Below are 16879 nucleotides of genomic sequence, written 5' to 3' on the forward strand. Positions count from 1 at the left end.
AATGACATAACGCCACATAAAATCCGAAAGAGCATAACCAATACGCCATCCACCAAGCAATACCCAATACTCTTCCCGCTTAAATTTCGCTATAAGACCCCATAGAACCGCACCATATGTGCATATAACCAACAAATCATAAACCCTCGTAACACAGAAGAGTAACTCATAGATCATTCCAGAACACGAATAAGCTCAACAATAATCGAATGGCACATCCCTCAACAATAGCAGTTTGGAATCAATAAATCCGACCTGGTGTAGAACACACATCCATATTAGGCCTATCAATGAACCCCAAATCAACTCTGGTCACCCACAACGGATAAATAACCCTCCGAAAGTCCACGGTGACTGAATCACAACACACACTACCCTCTGACTGGCCATGAAACAATCTATTCATGAGAACTCCCAGTCTCCAAATCCATAGAACACACGAATCACCATATCTGATCCCAACTCCACTGATCGAAGCATCTCTAATACACGATCATCCCACGAGGAATGCTTCTCTGATTCTTCCGTGCCACATCACAAAATCGGAGTATCAGCAGTCGATCAATTAGACGAGTACCACAATACTGATGGAGTATCCATAAATCAAAACACATTGCCCCCTTCTGAATTGTATACTCTCATCAATCCATACAAAATAGTAATATGATTCACTTAGTCATCTGAAACTGTCCATGCTGCCTAAGAATTTATGACCTTCCTTTCAAAACTGAACCGTGACCTTACACATGCAAATCTCAACCATGCACAACATATTGCATATACCATGCCATCCTATGATAAATATGAGAACTTCATAATCTACTCTGAGCTACAAGCAACTACGTACTCAACCAGCCAAGAACTCTTCCATTTGATCCCATCTAGGAGAAAATCACTATACATCCCATGCTCCTCACGCCAGTAGAAAATATACACCTCCAACCATGGTAAAAATCATCAAGAAATCTCTTAATTCCCTTTGAACAAAACCAAACCGTCAGAACTGACTCCTTCTAACTCAACCAAGCTATGCAAGCCATCAAAACCTAAGAGCATTGCCACGACACACCTGTAGAAACCCACCGCAACATAATCACCCAAGAAGCGATCATATCCATTACCATGCCGATCCAACCTACTACTAAGCTGTCCTAATTCTCTGAGTTCCTTCCGAATTACCTTCAAATTGATATGTTTCCTTGCTAGTACACCACTATCCCTAACTAAAACTTGCCCCATGAACTTTAGCATAAAACCACACCTCCCTAAGGCTCATAAACCATTGTATTCTTCTAAAGCACCCCCAAAAGTCCCACAACCGAGATACCCGCTCTGAAGAGACCTTCTGCGAATCTAAAGTCATTACCTTTGCCTTCCTGATACTGATATGTAAAATCTATAATGATATAGAAATGCCACAAGTCCTGACATCCTCCCATATAAATCTTAGTTTCTAGCCAACACGCATCCTGAAGATTCCCAATTCCACATATAAATATTGAATTCATTGGAACCATTCTCGAGAGTCATCCACTCTGCTCAAATCTCAATTAAACTGACAAAACGGACCGAACAACTTATGCCCCATTAGCACTCCAACACCCAAGGAAGTAACCCATTCTTCTAAGCCGCCGAGCAATTTTTCCTACTCCATAGCGTTACATTCTTTACAAACAACAACTAAATCATCCAATGTTTCTCATATACCCATAAAGCATAACATAACCCTCACCCAAAATTTCCTTTACTCAAGTCATCCTCGATCTCAACCTCTGTAATCCATAACTGATTCACTAGTATACCTTAAATTGGAACCAACACACATAACCGTGCAATCAACTGATCAATAGCAGACTCCCCCACTTGGCCATAGATCAAAACACAAAATAACTCACAATGCCCATACTCTATCACTGCCATAATACCATAGTGAGAGTCAACTAAATCCCTTCATAAGCTCATGCAACACATCCATCTAGTATTTCAAATCATACGCAAATCTCGTGTTCATCCTCGTAACAGACAAACCCACTCTCATAAGCGATCCAAACTCAAATTGCAACACATATATTTCATTGGTAAAAGAAGACTCCCAACCAACTACATAAGGATCACACAAACCTCAAAACACCTCGCAGGAGATAATCCACATGCTTAGCCTCAAACTGGCATCTCTCTATACTCTTCCATAGTTTACACAATCACTTAACTGCCTGAGTTTGAACTCATAACACAACATGAAGATTGTTGCGCCCCCTTTTTCCCCTTCTTGACGGGGAAGTCCGGGTTTCGACATTCCATGGGGGTAATAACTCATTTCCTTTTTGGGAATTGGGTATTTGAAGAGTCGCCACCTAACGGATTACAGTGCGTTAGGGCACCTCGAGTAATTAACTCTTGGATTGGTTTGCATTACCAGAGATTAGGGTAAAGGCTCGAAATAACATCAAGGGGAATGTGTTAGGCACCCCTCTTGGTCCACAACTCTAGGTCCCGACCAAACTTATATTCATAAATTAGTCCATATAAATAAACAGTTGAATCAAATAGGTTGCAAGTAAAGCACGTTGAACAACTCAATAATAAGATGAAGATTTTTGAACGAAGGTTTTAAAAAGGATTTTTGGTAAAGGGGGAATCCTAGGTTGATTAGCCTATAGGATCACCCTACACAATGTCCGGTAAACATTCATTAACAAGGGGCTACACGTGACATTAGCGCGTAGTCATCATATCCCATATCTATCCTTCCCATCCCCTTATTGGTCATGCAAAGCGAGTGTTTGGTCAACGATCTATTGCGTGGTGTTACCCATCCCTTCTTAATGATCCTGGAGGGATTTAGGACCTCTACCTATAGGTGGTTCTAGACAGACCCCTAAGGTTTTAAAGGTGAAAATTCTAAGGCGACAGGCAAAACAATTAGGACTTTTAGCACATAAGATAAAAAGGAGCAATTAGAGGCTCAAAGTTTCCTCCTCAAACAAGGAACATACACAGTACAACTCAAGCATAATTAAGGTCTTTTATTAAACAATATCTTAAGGCAAGATATCTAGGTGAATATACAGAAGACAATCAATTGATTATTTTATAAACCCAGGAGTAATGACCTTAGCAGTTGCCTATTGGTTTCTTAAAGCCTGTTAGGGTCAGAAAGCATTAAGTCATAGAAACAATTTCAGAAATGCAGTTTTGAAAATGCCCTACAGGCTTGCCTATACGCGGAATATTGATGACTGCATTGTATAGTAAGACATGGCAGATTTTAAAACAGTCTTTTAAAAATCTTATGGGCATGCTGTCTAATGATGGATTGAGACAATTTTTAAAAGAACTTGTTTCAGGAAATATAAACTACTTAATTAAACCAATTCAGAAGTGACCTAAACGTTAACCGGATTGAGTTATTTAAAATAAACTTAGGCGAGATCCATAGGCATGATTTGATATTGTTCCCTATATGCATGATATCTAAGTTTAATACTGATTTTAAAGGTTTGCAGGCATGAAAACATACATAAACACTTGTTATAACAGAATCTAGGTTAAATTACATCCTATAGGCATGACATCTATTTGCTAAACTGATTTTAAGACCTTGCAGACATGATTTTATTATGGAATTATTTGAAACCTATAGGCATGGTTTCTAGCATGGCGAGATGACAAAAAGTAAAACCCAAAAAGAGTCACCTAATCTTGAGTGAGGCGGATCCTCTTTTATTTGATAAAGATGAATGATAGACAAATATAAGAACCTTAGGACCCTTTTTGGCTCTCATGAAGGTATCGGATCACAGATCCTCTAATCTTTTTAAAGAGGTGTGTTTACCTATTTTTTAGAGAGAGGGAGAGAGCCCCTTTTTGGGAAGTCCTCTCTTCCTATTTATAAGGGGTATCCATCGAAAATCCTAAAAAAGTACAATTAGAGGGAATATTCAATAGAATATTCCCTTTGAGGATTCCAAAGCAAACTAGTTGTTTCATCACTGCCCGACCTCGGCCTTATTGATGACTGTCCGACCTCAGCCTGATTGATGACTGTCCGACCTCAACCTTATTGATGACTGTCCGACCTCGGCCTTATTGATGATTGTCTGACCTCGACCTGATTGATTATTGTCCGACCTCGGCCTATTGTCTCCGTGTGCCGAATTTCTCTGATCTGATTTTGACCCATACAACTAGTAAATCATACTCCAAAGTCCAAACTTTATAAGAAGTTACGTATTGAATAAAAAATAACATAGATAATTCAGATTAATTGCGAATTTTTCTTTAAGAAAACTTTGAATGTTCAGAAGTTTTCCATTAATATAGGGAGCATCGTGTTCAAACTTCAAATAAACAACCCAATAATCGAGAGGTTAATTCGGACGGTAATATCACAAGTTCACAAGTTGCTGCAAAATTTATCCTTTCTACTCTTCCAAAATCATTTGAAAAAGGCAAATTGGAGATGTCTACATTCTAAATGATACTTCTATTCTTAAAATCATTAACGTCACCGATGTGATGATATTCTTTTACGAAGCATACCGCTATAGTATTGTGGTTGTGGAAAACTTGTTAACGCTTATGTTCTTCTTCTCATTTGCGAGAGATAGAGTCAACTCAATTTGTGAAAAACATAAGAAAATGGAAAATTCTGGAAACACTAACAGTGTCCCATGTTACAAGTTGATAATGCTCAAGTTAGGTCTCGTTCTACTGGATAATAAATGCTAGAGTATAATAGTTGACCCTACTTTGACCACTGATTATTTTATCCTACGAGACTAGGACAAGGGAGATTATTTGATATATCTTTCATAAGGATAATGCTTTAACCACAAAATAAGGTAAAAGTTGATCAAACTTAAATAAGATAAAGTGGACGAAATTGTCAAATCTTGAACTATGTAAAATACGTCATCACTCTACTGATGAACTATACCACTTTGGCTGTAAACTGGCTCCATTGTCTATCACTCAACAAAATTCACATGGAAATATACAGAAGGCAACAATTCTGGGGAGAGAAATCCTACAAAACAACACCTAGGAGAAATACCATTTTCAATCGGCAACCTCTGCTTGAGTTATCTGGAAACCCAAAACTTATGGAGGCATAAGAGCTGCACTTGAAGCTACGCGCTGCTCAATTACCTAGGAAAGTAAGAAAGCAAAATGCTTTAGAGCTAATATTCCCATCTTCGACTTCAGGCTCTTACTTGGTTTATCTCTTGCTGCAGTTAACTAGGAAGGGAAGGGAAGGAGCACTTTTCCTCGTCTCTTTAGGCAATATTCTTCCAGTGATGCTTACCAGGAACATAAAAATCCCACCACTGGGCATTAAGGTAATTTTGAATTCATATATAAAGGTACTCTCCGTCGAGATTGAACATTGCACTTGTTATATTACAAACACTGGTCAGTGAAGAGCTTTCAAAAGTTTCATGGCCGAATTCCAAGCTGTAAGGATGGCCTCAAACAGCAATGCTATCAAGGTACCAACTGCTTATCTCAAATACAGATTGTGTGCGCAAGGACTTCATTCCAGATGGGAGTTGGCCAGTTGGGCAGACCCAGAGGAGGGTCATATCAATCATTCAACCAAGTATACCTTAATGCCAACCTACTATGGATCGGTAATGTGTCATCTACACATAGAAGGGTCAAATGCTATTGACAAAATTCAGAACAGAATAATCACAATCATCGTGGCTTTCATTGTGAATTACCTTCACAACCACTTCGAAATGATGATCATCACCGTTATCTATAAGCCAATCAATTTCTTTTCGCCAGGGACTCCAGTGCCCATTTAAGTGACTTTGGTTTGGCAAGAACTTCTCAGGATCACAATGGAGAAACTCTTTGAGTCAGTTCAGCTTGATTTTAGGGGAACCACACGACATCTCCAGGTACACAACCAAGTACAATCAATACAGATGTTTCCCAAAAGAACAACATATGCCTTTACAGTCAATAAGCCTGCAGTGTAGCTCTAACTTAATAAGGAAAAAATAAAGAAAGAAAAAGAGCTCAACATTTTCTTCTTTCAACGAGTTTTCTAAATTATGTCCAAAGTCAGTAGTTCACTCTGTTGTATGAAATCTAGAGATGGTTTTCCAAATCTCCATAGTACGGAATAGGTGCTGAGGAATAAACATAAGGGATGTGTAACAGTGAAATCATTTTGCCTGGATATGTTTACAGGGCCGGCACCAACTGTTTGACCAGTTAAGATAATCGGATTCTCAAAACATTGTGCAAATGGCATTCCCAGATCAGTGATGCAAATCATGGACCAATCTATGCTATTCAAAGAATGCAGGGACTGCAGGCCAGAGAGTTCCAGTGCCAACAGTCAGACAGAAATGGGAGTTTTGGGCAATTTTTGGAGTAAGTTTGTTGGATATGTCCTTATAATAAGTTTTCCAAAGAACAAATTTGTATTTCGATAGATGTCTTTTAGAAGTTCTGTTCTGAACAGAAGTCCGAAGGTTGTTCTAAAGGCCAAAGACTTTTGTTTTTCTATTGAAAACTTTTCTAAAAAGAGGGGAAAAGAACAATAAAAAAGTTTCTGGTCTAGATATTGGAGTCTTAATGGAACAATTGCCAAGGGATAGAACGGATGTTACATGTTTAGAACTAGGAACACCGGCTATAAGAGAAAAGTTTCTCAGAACTGGAATAAGTTGTAACAGGCAGGCGGCAGCCACACCAATGTAGATGAAGAAAGAAAAGAGCCTGAATCTACAGATCTTTTGCTTCACATGAAAGTAACTGATGAATCTCTTTGCTCTTCGTTTTAATATCAACATTTCCTTCTCTGTTAGAGCAGTGGTCTGCAAGTTACCCTTTTTCAATGGCAAAGGTAGTTTATGTAGACCACATTTATACACTTTGTAAGGATAACTTAGAAACAGAAGCCCACAGTCATGAAGGTACTTTTTCAACTACTACTGAAATGAACTACCTTTCAAATTAACCAACGGTCACGCTGCAGCAAACCTCCAAAGAGTTACATTTTCATGCATCATACATGAGCAATTAGCATTCATTTCAAGTCATCCAACAAATCCTAACAGAGGAAAGAAGGAATAGAAATTTAAAATTTTCTCTCTGTCAAAAAGAAAAGGCATAAGCTAGACTAATTACTGTTGCACAGTCTAACCCACAACATCACTTCAGTACAGTTATCCTATGAATGAAATGAAAAATGTAATGTTTCCACTTGATCGAATCATGCGAATCTTAGGAATGAAAATCCATTAACCTAATCAATCAACTACACCTCAATCCACAGACATAGTTGTGGTCGGCTCTATAAAAACTCTGTATTGTTATATCCAAATTACCAATGAAATTAAGAAACTTTGGTAAAAAAAAAATCAATTGATTAATCCTACAGATGCAATAAGAAAACGTTTTCAGGGAACATAAACTTTCATACAACCAAACAAAATCTTCAAATGCTAAAGAGTGCAAAATACAACATGAAAAAAGAGAAACAGAAAAAACAGTTCAAACGATTATAGGACATGCACCTCACATATATAACTACGGCCTGCTATCATAATCAACAACCTCGGAATCGGTAACAGACCGCGAGTGCTGAACAATCGATCGGCCAATTGAATTTATCCATTCCTCTTTCTCCTTCTCAGAATCGGCGATGAAGTACATAGTATCGCGACTTGTGGAGAGCTCAAAGGCAAAAGGCTTATTGATTACATCTTCAGCGCCTTTAACAGTGAGGCACTCGGCAACTGAGACCACTCCACGCGGAATGGCAGCGCGTGTGACGGACGAAGGGTCTTTGAACCAGAGAAGCTTGCCTTGTTTAAGAATGAACCATCGACGGCGCCAGGTCTTTATGTACTCGCCTTGTTTCGTGAGCCACCCGGTTCGCTCAGGGTTTGACCAGAATTCGATATCCTCGTAGTCTGAGAGGTTAGGGTTCGCGCCGGTCACTGATCGAAATAGACTCTCCATTTTACGGCTTCGAATTGGGCAGAGTTCTGTGATTGATCCCTTTATTTATCGCCGGATACACGACGGAGCAGAAATCACTGTCAGCTTTGCTGTCACTGATAAATATTAGATCTTTTTTATTATTATTTATTCCGCGAAGCTTTCAGAAAAGTTAATTTTATTTTTATAAATTTATGTATTGTTCTGGTCAGGGGTATCAATGGTTCGGTTCAGACGGTTATTTCATAAAATTTGTACCATACCATTTTTTCGATTATTCTATCATGTATAACCAAAATTAGACTTTTCAAAACTGTTCCAATCATATCGATTTTTCTTCGGTATCGGTACGGTTCGGTTAATTTTCGATATTTTTTTAAATATCATGTAAAATTCACTAGTAGAAGTAGAATGCAATAACATACGTTTTTATAGGATTTAGCAAAATTCTCTAGACATTTTTACTATTTAAAGGGTGATAAATTAAAAAAAAAAAAGATGGCTAGAATATAGATCCATCAACTGTTCTACAACAACGTAAAAGAAATCAAACAAAGGCAAAGAAAATATAAATCACACGAGTTGAAAGATATACCAAGATGGGACTCAAGAATAAAGTCCATAGAAGATAAAATATTAAAAAAGATAAATCTAAATTATATGAAAGGAAACATATTCAATACATTGTAGTTTGCTACTCATAATCGATAAAATACTTTGTGTCTTGCTAATAAAGATACTTGAAATAACTTCGTTTAAGTAGAAGTAGCATATTAGGTTTTAGGAATTAGTATTTTGAGTTTAATTACTTGTTGGCTCGTAATAGTTTTCATAATTCCAAGGCCGAAAGAAAATTTAGTGCATTATTATTTTTAAACTTACCAAATAAATATATTTTCCACATGTAAAATTTATTCGGTACGGTTCGGTATTTTTTTGGACTACCCTAATTATCGGTGCAGTTATAGATTTATATAAAAACCTACGGTTTCTTAAAAGGAAACCTAAAAATCGGTTCGGTGCGGTATGATTCGGTCGGTTTAGTCGGTTTTCGAATATCCATTTACACTCCTAGTTTTGGCCCTACTCGTTTAGGACTGTTTTCATTTTATTCGTCCCCAAGAAATTGACCTTTTCTCTACATTTAGGGGTAGCTTGATACCATTCGTCGGAGAAAATAATATATGCATGTTATAAAATAAAAGCAATGCAGTAAAATGTAAATAAGAAGAGATAGAAAGAAGGAAGAAGTGTTTTCTTCTTTCACTTTGGTGTATCTTTCTATTGTAATTACATGACCTTTTATAGGCATAAAAAGTAAAGATGATGGACATAAAGTAGGAGATTTAATCTTTAAGTTATTCACAACATGGGCATCCAATATAACATCCAATGTACAAACTATTCATAACACCCCCTCCCCCCCCGGATGTCCATGTAAGATAATGTGTCTCATTAAGAACTTACAAAAAAAATACTGGGATGTACATAGTTATTTATAATATGCATTGCTTGATGGCTCATTAAAAACCTTACCAGGAAAACTCAGTGGGATAAAACTTTGGTTAAGGAAAAGAGTGCAGCGTGTAGTTACTCCCCCTGATGAAAAATCACTTGATGTCTCAAAGACGACGCATTTTAATCTTATTAGCTTTTCAAATATTGAGGTTGGTAATGCCTTAGTGAACAGATCAGCCAAATTATCACTTGAACAAACTCGTTGTACATCTATTTCACCATTCTTCTGAAGATCATGAGTGAAAAAGAATTTCGGTGAAATGTATTTTGTTCTATCTCCTTTGATATATCCTCTTTTCAATTGAGTTATGCATGCAACATTGTCTTCATACAATATTGTTGGAATATTCTCTTTCGAAAAAAAACCACATGTTTGTTGAATGTGTTGAGTTATAGATCTCAACCAAATGCATTCTCGACTTGCTTCGTGAATGGTTATTATCTCTGCATGATTTGAAGAAGTAGCACCATAGTTTGTTTTGTCAAACGCCATGATATGGTTGTACCTCCACTTGTAAATAAATAGCTTGATTGAGATCGACCTTTGTGTGGATCAGACAAATATCCTGTATCTGCATAACCAATCAATGATGGCTGGGATTTACTTGAATAAAATAAACCCATATCAATGGCCCCTTGGAGGTATCTTAATATATGTTTAATACCATTCCAGTGTCTTTGTGTTGGCGAAGAACTAAATCTTGCCAATAAGCTTACTGAGAAAGTTATATCTGGTCGGGAATTATTGGCAAGATACATTAATGCCTCAATTGCACTAAGATATGGTACTTCGGCACCAAGAAGCTCTTCATCATTTTCATGAGGTCGGAATGGATCTTTCTTTGATCTTACAACCATCGAGGTACTCAATAGATGTGCTTTATCCATATAGAATCACTTTAAAATCTTTTCGGTGTATGTTGATTGATGGACAAATATTCCATCTTTCATATACTCAATTTGTAGACCAAGACAAAATTTTGTCTTTCCAAGATCTTTCATTTCAAATTCTTTCTTCAAACATTCTACTGATTTTGGAAGCTCCCCAGGAGTTCCAATGATATTTAAATCATCAACATACACGGCAATTATAACAAATTCAGATCCAGACCTTTTTATAAAGACATAAGGACAAATTGGATCATTCTTGTACCCTTCTTTCAACAGGTATTCACTTAGGTGATTGTACCATATACGACCTGATTGTTTCAATCCGTATAAAAACTTCTGAAGCTTTATTGAAAAAGTTTCTCGAAAACTTTTATATGCTTCTGGCACTTTAAATCTCTCATGTACTTTCATAAAAATTTCGTTGTCTAATGATCCATACAAATAGGTTGTAACAATATCCACTAGATGCATATCAAGTTTTTCTTGCACTGCTATATTTATGAGATACCTAAAGGTGATAGCATCTACTACAGGAGAATATGTCTCCATATAATCAATTTCAAGCCTTTGGGAAAACCCTTGTGCCACAAGTTGCGCTTTATATCTAACGACTTCATTTTTATCATTTCGTTTTTGCACAAAAACTCATTTATACCCTACTGGCTTTATGCCTTCAAGTGTTCGAACTATGAGTCCGAAGACTTTACGTTTTCCAAGTGAAGTTAACTCTGCCTGGATAGCGTCTTTCCATTTTGGTCAATCATTTCTCTGTCTACATTCATTGACAGATTTTGGTTCAAGATCCTTATCTTGTTGCATTATTTCAACAACAATATTATAAGCAAAAATGTTATCGATAACAATATTATTTCGGTTCCGTATTTTCCCGGTTGAGACGTAACTTATTGATATCTCTTCATTCTCATTATTTTCAGGTACCTGGACCTCCCCTAAGATTTTATCATTTGTTACGTCTTGGGGCTCTTCTTGAGCCACTACCTCTGTGTTATGTTCACTTTGATCACTTGCTCCTTTACTTCTTCGAGGATTTTTATCTTTAGAACCGATTGATCTACCACGTTTCAAGTATGGCTTAGACTCATTTGCTTTAATTAATTGTCCTACCGGGATATCAACTCGAATTGGAGCATTAGCAGCTGGAATATGTGACTTAGTCACCCTTGGTAGGTCAGTGAATGCATCTGGCAATTGATTTGCAATATTTTGTAAATGAATAATCTTTTGAATCTCTTGTTCACATTGATTTGTTCGAGGATCTAAATGAGATAGTGATAATGCATTCCAATCTATCTTCTTTTTCAGCTGCTTATTTTCTCCCTCTAATGTTGGATATATTGATTCATCAAAATGGAAATTGTAAGCACGTGATTTTTGCCCTATATGAAATACTCCTATAAAATCCCAAGAAAATAGATTTTTTGTTAATTATTTGACATTTTAGAAATTCTTGTAGAGTTTTTTTTAATTATTTGCATTTTTGTACATGTTTAAGTTTTATTTAAATTATGAAAAATACCCAAAAAAATATCACTCATGGCATTTAGGATTTATTTTTACATTTTTAGAATTAATCATAATCATTTGCTTTATAAAAAAAATGAAAAGTACAAAAATGCTTCATTTGTACACTTTTCCTTTTATTTATTTTTTCTCCTTTAGTTTAGGATTTAAGTGATGTTTATAATTTTTATAATTAGTTATTTACTTCAAATTTCACACTTTGGACAATTTAGCATTTTTTAATTTGTAGGATTTTAATTAAAAGAAAAGGAAATAAAAGAAAATCTGGTTTTGGGCCTTCCTAATTAAATCTCCCCAGCCCAATTAGATTCCTCCATAACCCAATTCCAATACTATCCATTGCCCATTACCCATTACCTTACCTCCTACATATAAGAATATATTGAGGAAACCTAAAAAACACACATTATCAGAAGAAGATCCCCTCCCATAGACAAAGACGAACGACGCTTCATCCTTCTCCAAAAAAGGAGAAAATAATCGGACCCTCCCCATTTTCTTTGATGAACCTAAGCGTCGTTTTTCCCCTTTCATCTTCTTCCTCATTTTTCTGACCTTTCCCACTTCAACAAAGACTAGAGATGAGACCCCTCACACATTAGACATTAGAGACACAAAAAAAAATCAGAAGAATAGACCCTTCCTTTCTAAAGCTAACAGCCACATTTTTCAAAATCCCAAAAAAAGGAGCAAAGAACATCAACAACCGGGTCTGGATCTGATCGAAAAAGATCTGTCCAGCGACCCTCCGTTGATACCCGGCGAGACAGAGTAAACTCAGCTGAAACATCTTTTAAAAAAACAGATCTAAAAAAAATACGAAAAATGGCTCCGAAAAAGAATAATAACATGGTTAGCTTTCTCGGTTCAAAACTCTGTTGATTGTTGTTGATTCGCGCTACTAATGTTGTTGGGATCTAGTATGTTGAGCTTCATCCTTAAAAGATTCAAGCCTTTACTTGGCACTTTGCTATAATTTCACACTTTAGGCATTCTTCAATCTCATACTTATTGCGTACACAGTATATATCACATATTTTGCATTTGGATGGCATTTTTATGACGCGCCAATTGGAATCCTGTCGTATCTAATTAAAAGCTTTTCTCGTGACCAAAGTTATTCCCCATTTGTTATATTGTTGTTTATTATTATTTTAAACCTTTAGTAGCCGAAGCATGAATAGTCCAAATTCGTATATGTCTTTCATTCAATGTTTCTTTCATTTCCGTTTTTGGTCGTAATTTGCATAAGTTGGTTTTAAGTTTTTTTTTTGTTTGTTTGTTAACATTAGTAAAGGAGGTAATGATGGATCCGTGATTAATGTTTTGGATTTTTTAAAGATAAGGGTTTGGGGTTTGGTATCACAAAATGCGTTTGGACTATTCAGTCAACTGAGTTTGGATTAGAGCATTGTGCCAGACTTTTATTTTTAGCTCCCAAGCCAAATGATAATCAAAATTCGTAAGCTAGCCTATCTTTCTCTATATTTACTCTATTTCCTCCATAATATTATCCATAATCAAAAACCCTGCAATAATCTCAAAGTAGTCTAGAAAACAATAATATGAATATCCGTAGTTTACTTTAGTTGAGTACAATAGTCTTGAAATAATTTGGGGCATGCCGTGCCAAATAAAATTTCAAAATGCATGGTCCTCATTTAATTAATTTTAATCCTTAGAAATCGAGGCGTGCCATTTAGTTGAATTTCCATGGCCCTCGCAAAGCTGAAACGCGTAGTTGCTTTAAGCGCGTTATTTCAATAATATTACCTTCCTAAACTCGGGTGTGCATTTCATGTGACCCAAATCCAAATCTTAACAACGTTGAATAAAATGTGTTTCGAATTGCGGGTGTATTTCATGTGGCGCGATCCAAAGACATGTTTCAAACGTCGTTAAATCTTCTTTAAAATAATTAAAAGCGGGTTGAATAAGTTTAAATGTACCATAGGCTAAAACATGTATTAAAATTAGATAATAGGCCAATTATGATAGTTTAAGCGACCGTGCTAGAACCACGGAATCCGGGGGTGCCTAACACCTTCCCTCGGGTTAACAGAATTCCTTATTCAGAATTTCTGGTTCGCAGACTTCAAAAGGAAAGTCGAATTTTCCTCGATTTGGGATTTAAAAAATAAACCGGTGACTTGGGAAACCAAATACTATGAATTGAATAAATAATCCCATTTCGAATAATGTCACTTAAATTGGAAAAAACTCCCTTGTACTACCTTCGGGTGTGTAAAAAAGGAGGTGTGACAGCAATCAGAAAATCTTGCCGTAAATAAATCTCCAGTCATCGGCTCTAGATATTTTATAATAGAAGGAGATTCATATCCAACATATATCCCCAACCCTCTTTGAGGACCCATCTTTGTGCGTTGTGGTGGAGCAATTGGAACATATATCGCACAACCAAAGATCCTAAGATGGGAAATATTTGGCTCCTGACCAAAAGGCAATTGCAATGGGGAGACTTTATGATAACTTGTGGGCCTTATCCGCACAAGTGCTACTGAAATGGGAAGTTTTGTTCTCACAAGCATTGGTCTAGAAATTAATTGGAGGCGTTTGATCAAAGATTCTGCTAGACCATTTTTTGTATGAACATGAGCAACCGAATGCTCAATTGTTATCCCAGTTGAAATACAATAATCATTAAAGGCTTGGGATATAAACTCATCAGCATTATCAAGACGAATTGTCTTAATTGCATAATCTGGAAATTGTGATCTTAGCTTTATTATTTGAGCCAACAAACTTGCAAATGTCATATTGCGAGTTTATAGTAAGCACACATGTGACCATATTATAGATGCATCTACCAAAACCATATAATATTTGAATGGTCCACATGGAGGGTGAATGGGCCCACATATATCACTCTGTATACGTTCCAGAAATGCAGGGGATTCCATCCTAACTTTAATAGTTGATAGTCTAATAATTAATTTTCCTTGAGAACATGCAGCACAAGAGAATTCCTTAAATTGAAGAAGCTTCTGATTCTTCATTGCATGCCCATGTGAATTCTCAATTATTTTACGCATCATATTAGAACCAGGATGGCCCAACCGGTCATGCCACATAATAAAATTATCTTGATTAGTAAACTTCTCATTTACTATGGCATGTGTTTCAATCCTGCTAATACTTGTGTAGTATAAGCCGGAGGAAAGAGCATGTAACATTTCAAGCACATATTTCTTACCGAACATTATTGTAGTAATATAAAGATATATTCAATCTTTTCATCATTTGTAGTCTCAATATGATAGCCATTTTGGCGAATATCTTTGAAACTTAATAAGTTTCTTTGAGATTTACCACAATATAGTGCTTCATCAATAGCCAAATTTGTTCCTCCTAGTAGTAATAAATTGGTTCTTCCAGAACCTTCAATTAATCTTGTACTACCGGATATTGTATTAACATTCGCTTCTTTCATTACCAAATAAGAGAAATATCTCTTATCTTTTAAAATAGTGTATGTTATAGCACTATCTAGAAGACATATCCAATTGAAGACTGGAGAATTTTCATATTCTTCATAAAAAAAGACAAATAATACATCATAAAAAATATGAAAGACAAGCAGAAAAAAAAAACATTAAGAAATGCATTAGGAATGTAGAAACTAGCAACATGTGATGCATTAGGAAAATACACTCAAGAAAAATAAACTAATTGCAAACATAAAAATAACAACTTTTATAGCTTCATTCCCCAGTAAGATGATTAGTTCTTCAGTCAATATCCTCAAAGAAGTCTCTAGCTTCTAAATGAGTAATATTTGTTAGGCCTTCAAAATCATCATCTTTATATGCAAGATGTGCCTTAGAATTATATTTGTTTGAGGGACCTACTTCATCATCATTATTTTGAAAGGTCAAATGTGCCTCCACATTATTTTCTTTTTTCCTGAGGGAGGCTTGATAAAGTTTGACAAAATGTTCTGGCGTACGACAAATGCGTGCCCAATGACCTCTCATACCACATCGGTGACACATACTAGTTTTACCTTTTGAATGATTAATTTGAGAACCCTTATTGTTCTCCAATTTATTTCCACCATAATGACGATAATTGTTTCGCCCCCTGCCACGTCCACGTTTACGACCATGTCCACGACCACGGTAATTATTTTGTTTTCTTTCAAACTTGGCATATGCTGCTACAGCATTCACTTCCGGAAATGAAGCTGACACAGTGGGACGGTCTTCATGATTTTTCATTAATAGAGTATTATTTTGCTCGACCACAAGTAGGCATGTGATTAACTCAGAATATTTCTTAAAACCTTTTTCACGGTATTGTTGTTGTAGCACCACATTTGATGCGTGAAAAGTAGAAAATGTTTTTTCCAATAAGTCTTCATCTATGATAGTGTCTCCACATAATTTTAATAGAGAACTTACTTTAAAGATAGCAGAATTATACTCACTTACGGTTTTAAAGTCTTGCAATCTTAAATGTATCCACTCATACCGAGTTTTCGGTAATACCGTAAGTTTTAGGTGGTCATACCGATCCTTCAAATTAATCCATAATTCAAGTGGATCTTTTATGGTTAAATATTTAGTTTTTAACCCTTCATGTAGATGATGACGAAGGAAAATCATGGCCTTCGCTTTATCCTGATTTGATGCTTCATTTCCTTGTATAATAGTATTTCCAAGACCTTTAGCGTCAAGGAGGTGTGACAGCTCCGGCGACTCTGCTGGGGACGCCAAACCCAGAACTTCGGTTCAGGGTTTAAGAATTCGAGCTTAGGATAGCTATTATGATTGGCTTTATCTGTTATCTGATTTTCCTACATGTTTGAGCCTAATGTGCTAAATGCTTTTACCGCTTTGATATTCTGTGAACTGTATATAAACTGCTACGAAACCCTTCCTCTCTCTAAGTCTTCTAAATCATGGAGAAGGGTGCACTTCGTGTGACTTCTCCTCTATCTAGA

The 16879-nt window shown here is 36.2% G+C and overlaps 1 protein-coding gene across 1 annotated transcript; it reads right to left on the bottom strand.

Annotated features, from left to right (window-relative positions):
* Positions 1 to 7551: 7551 nt before the first annotated feature.
* LOC107794089 (pleckstrin homology domain-containing protein 1-like) lies at positions 7552 to 7986 on the bottom strand. Its single transcript, XM_016616546.2, has one exon. It carries the CDS (start codon positions 7984 to 7986, stop codon positions 7552 to 7554), a length of 435 nt encoding a protein of 144 aa, XP_016472032.1.
* Positions 7987 to 16879: the final 8893 nt, after the last annotated feature.

This window comes from Nicotiana tabacum, chromosome 8 (genome assembly GCF_000715075.1).
Source record: "Nicotiana tabacum cultivar K326 chromosome 8, ASM71507v2, whole genome shotgun sequence".
Classification (NCBI taxonomy): domain Eukaryota; kingdom Viridiplantae; phylum Streptophyta; class Magnoliopsida; order Solanales; family Solanaceae; genus Nicotiana; species Nicotiana tabacum.

Coding starts and splice junctions, on each gene's coding strand:
- LOC107794089 (XM_016616546.2), bottom strand. CDS start 7,986: ATGGAGAGTCTATTTCGATCAGTGACCGGCGCGAACCCTAACCTCTCA.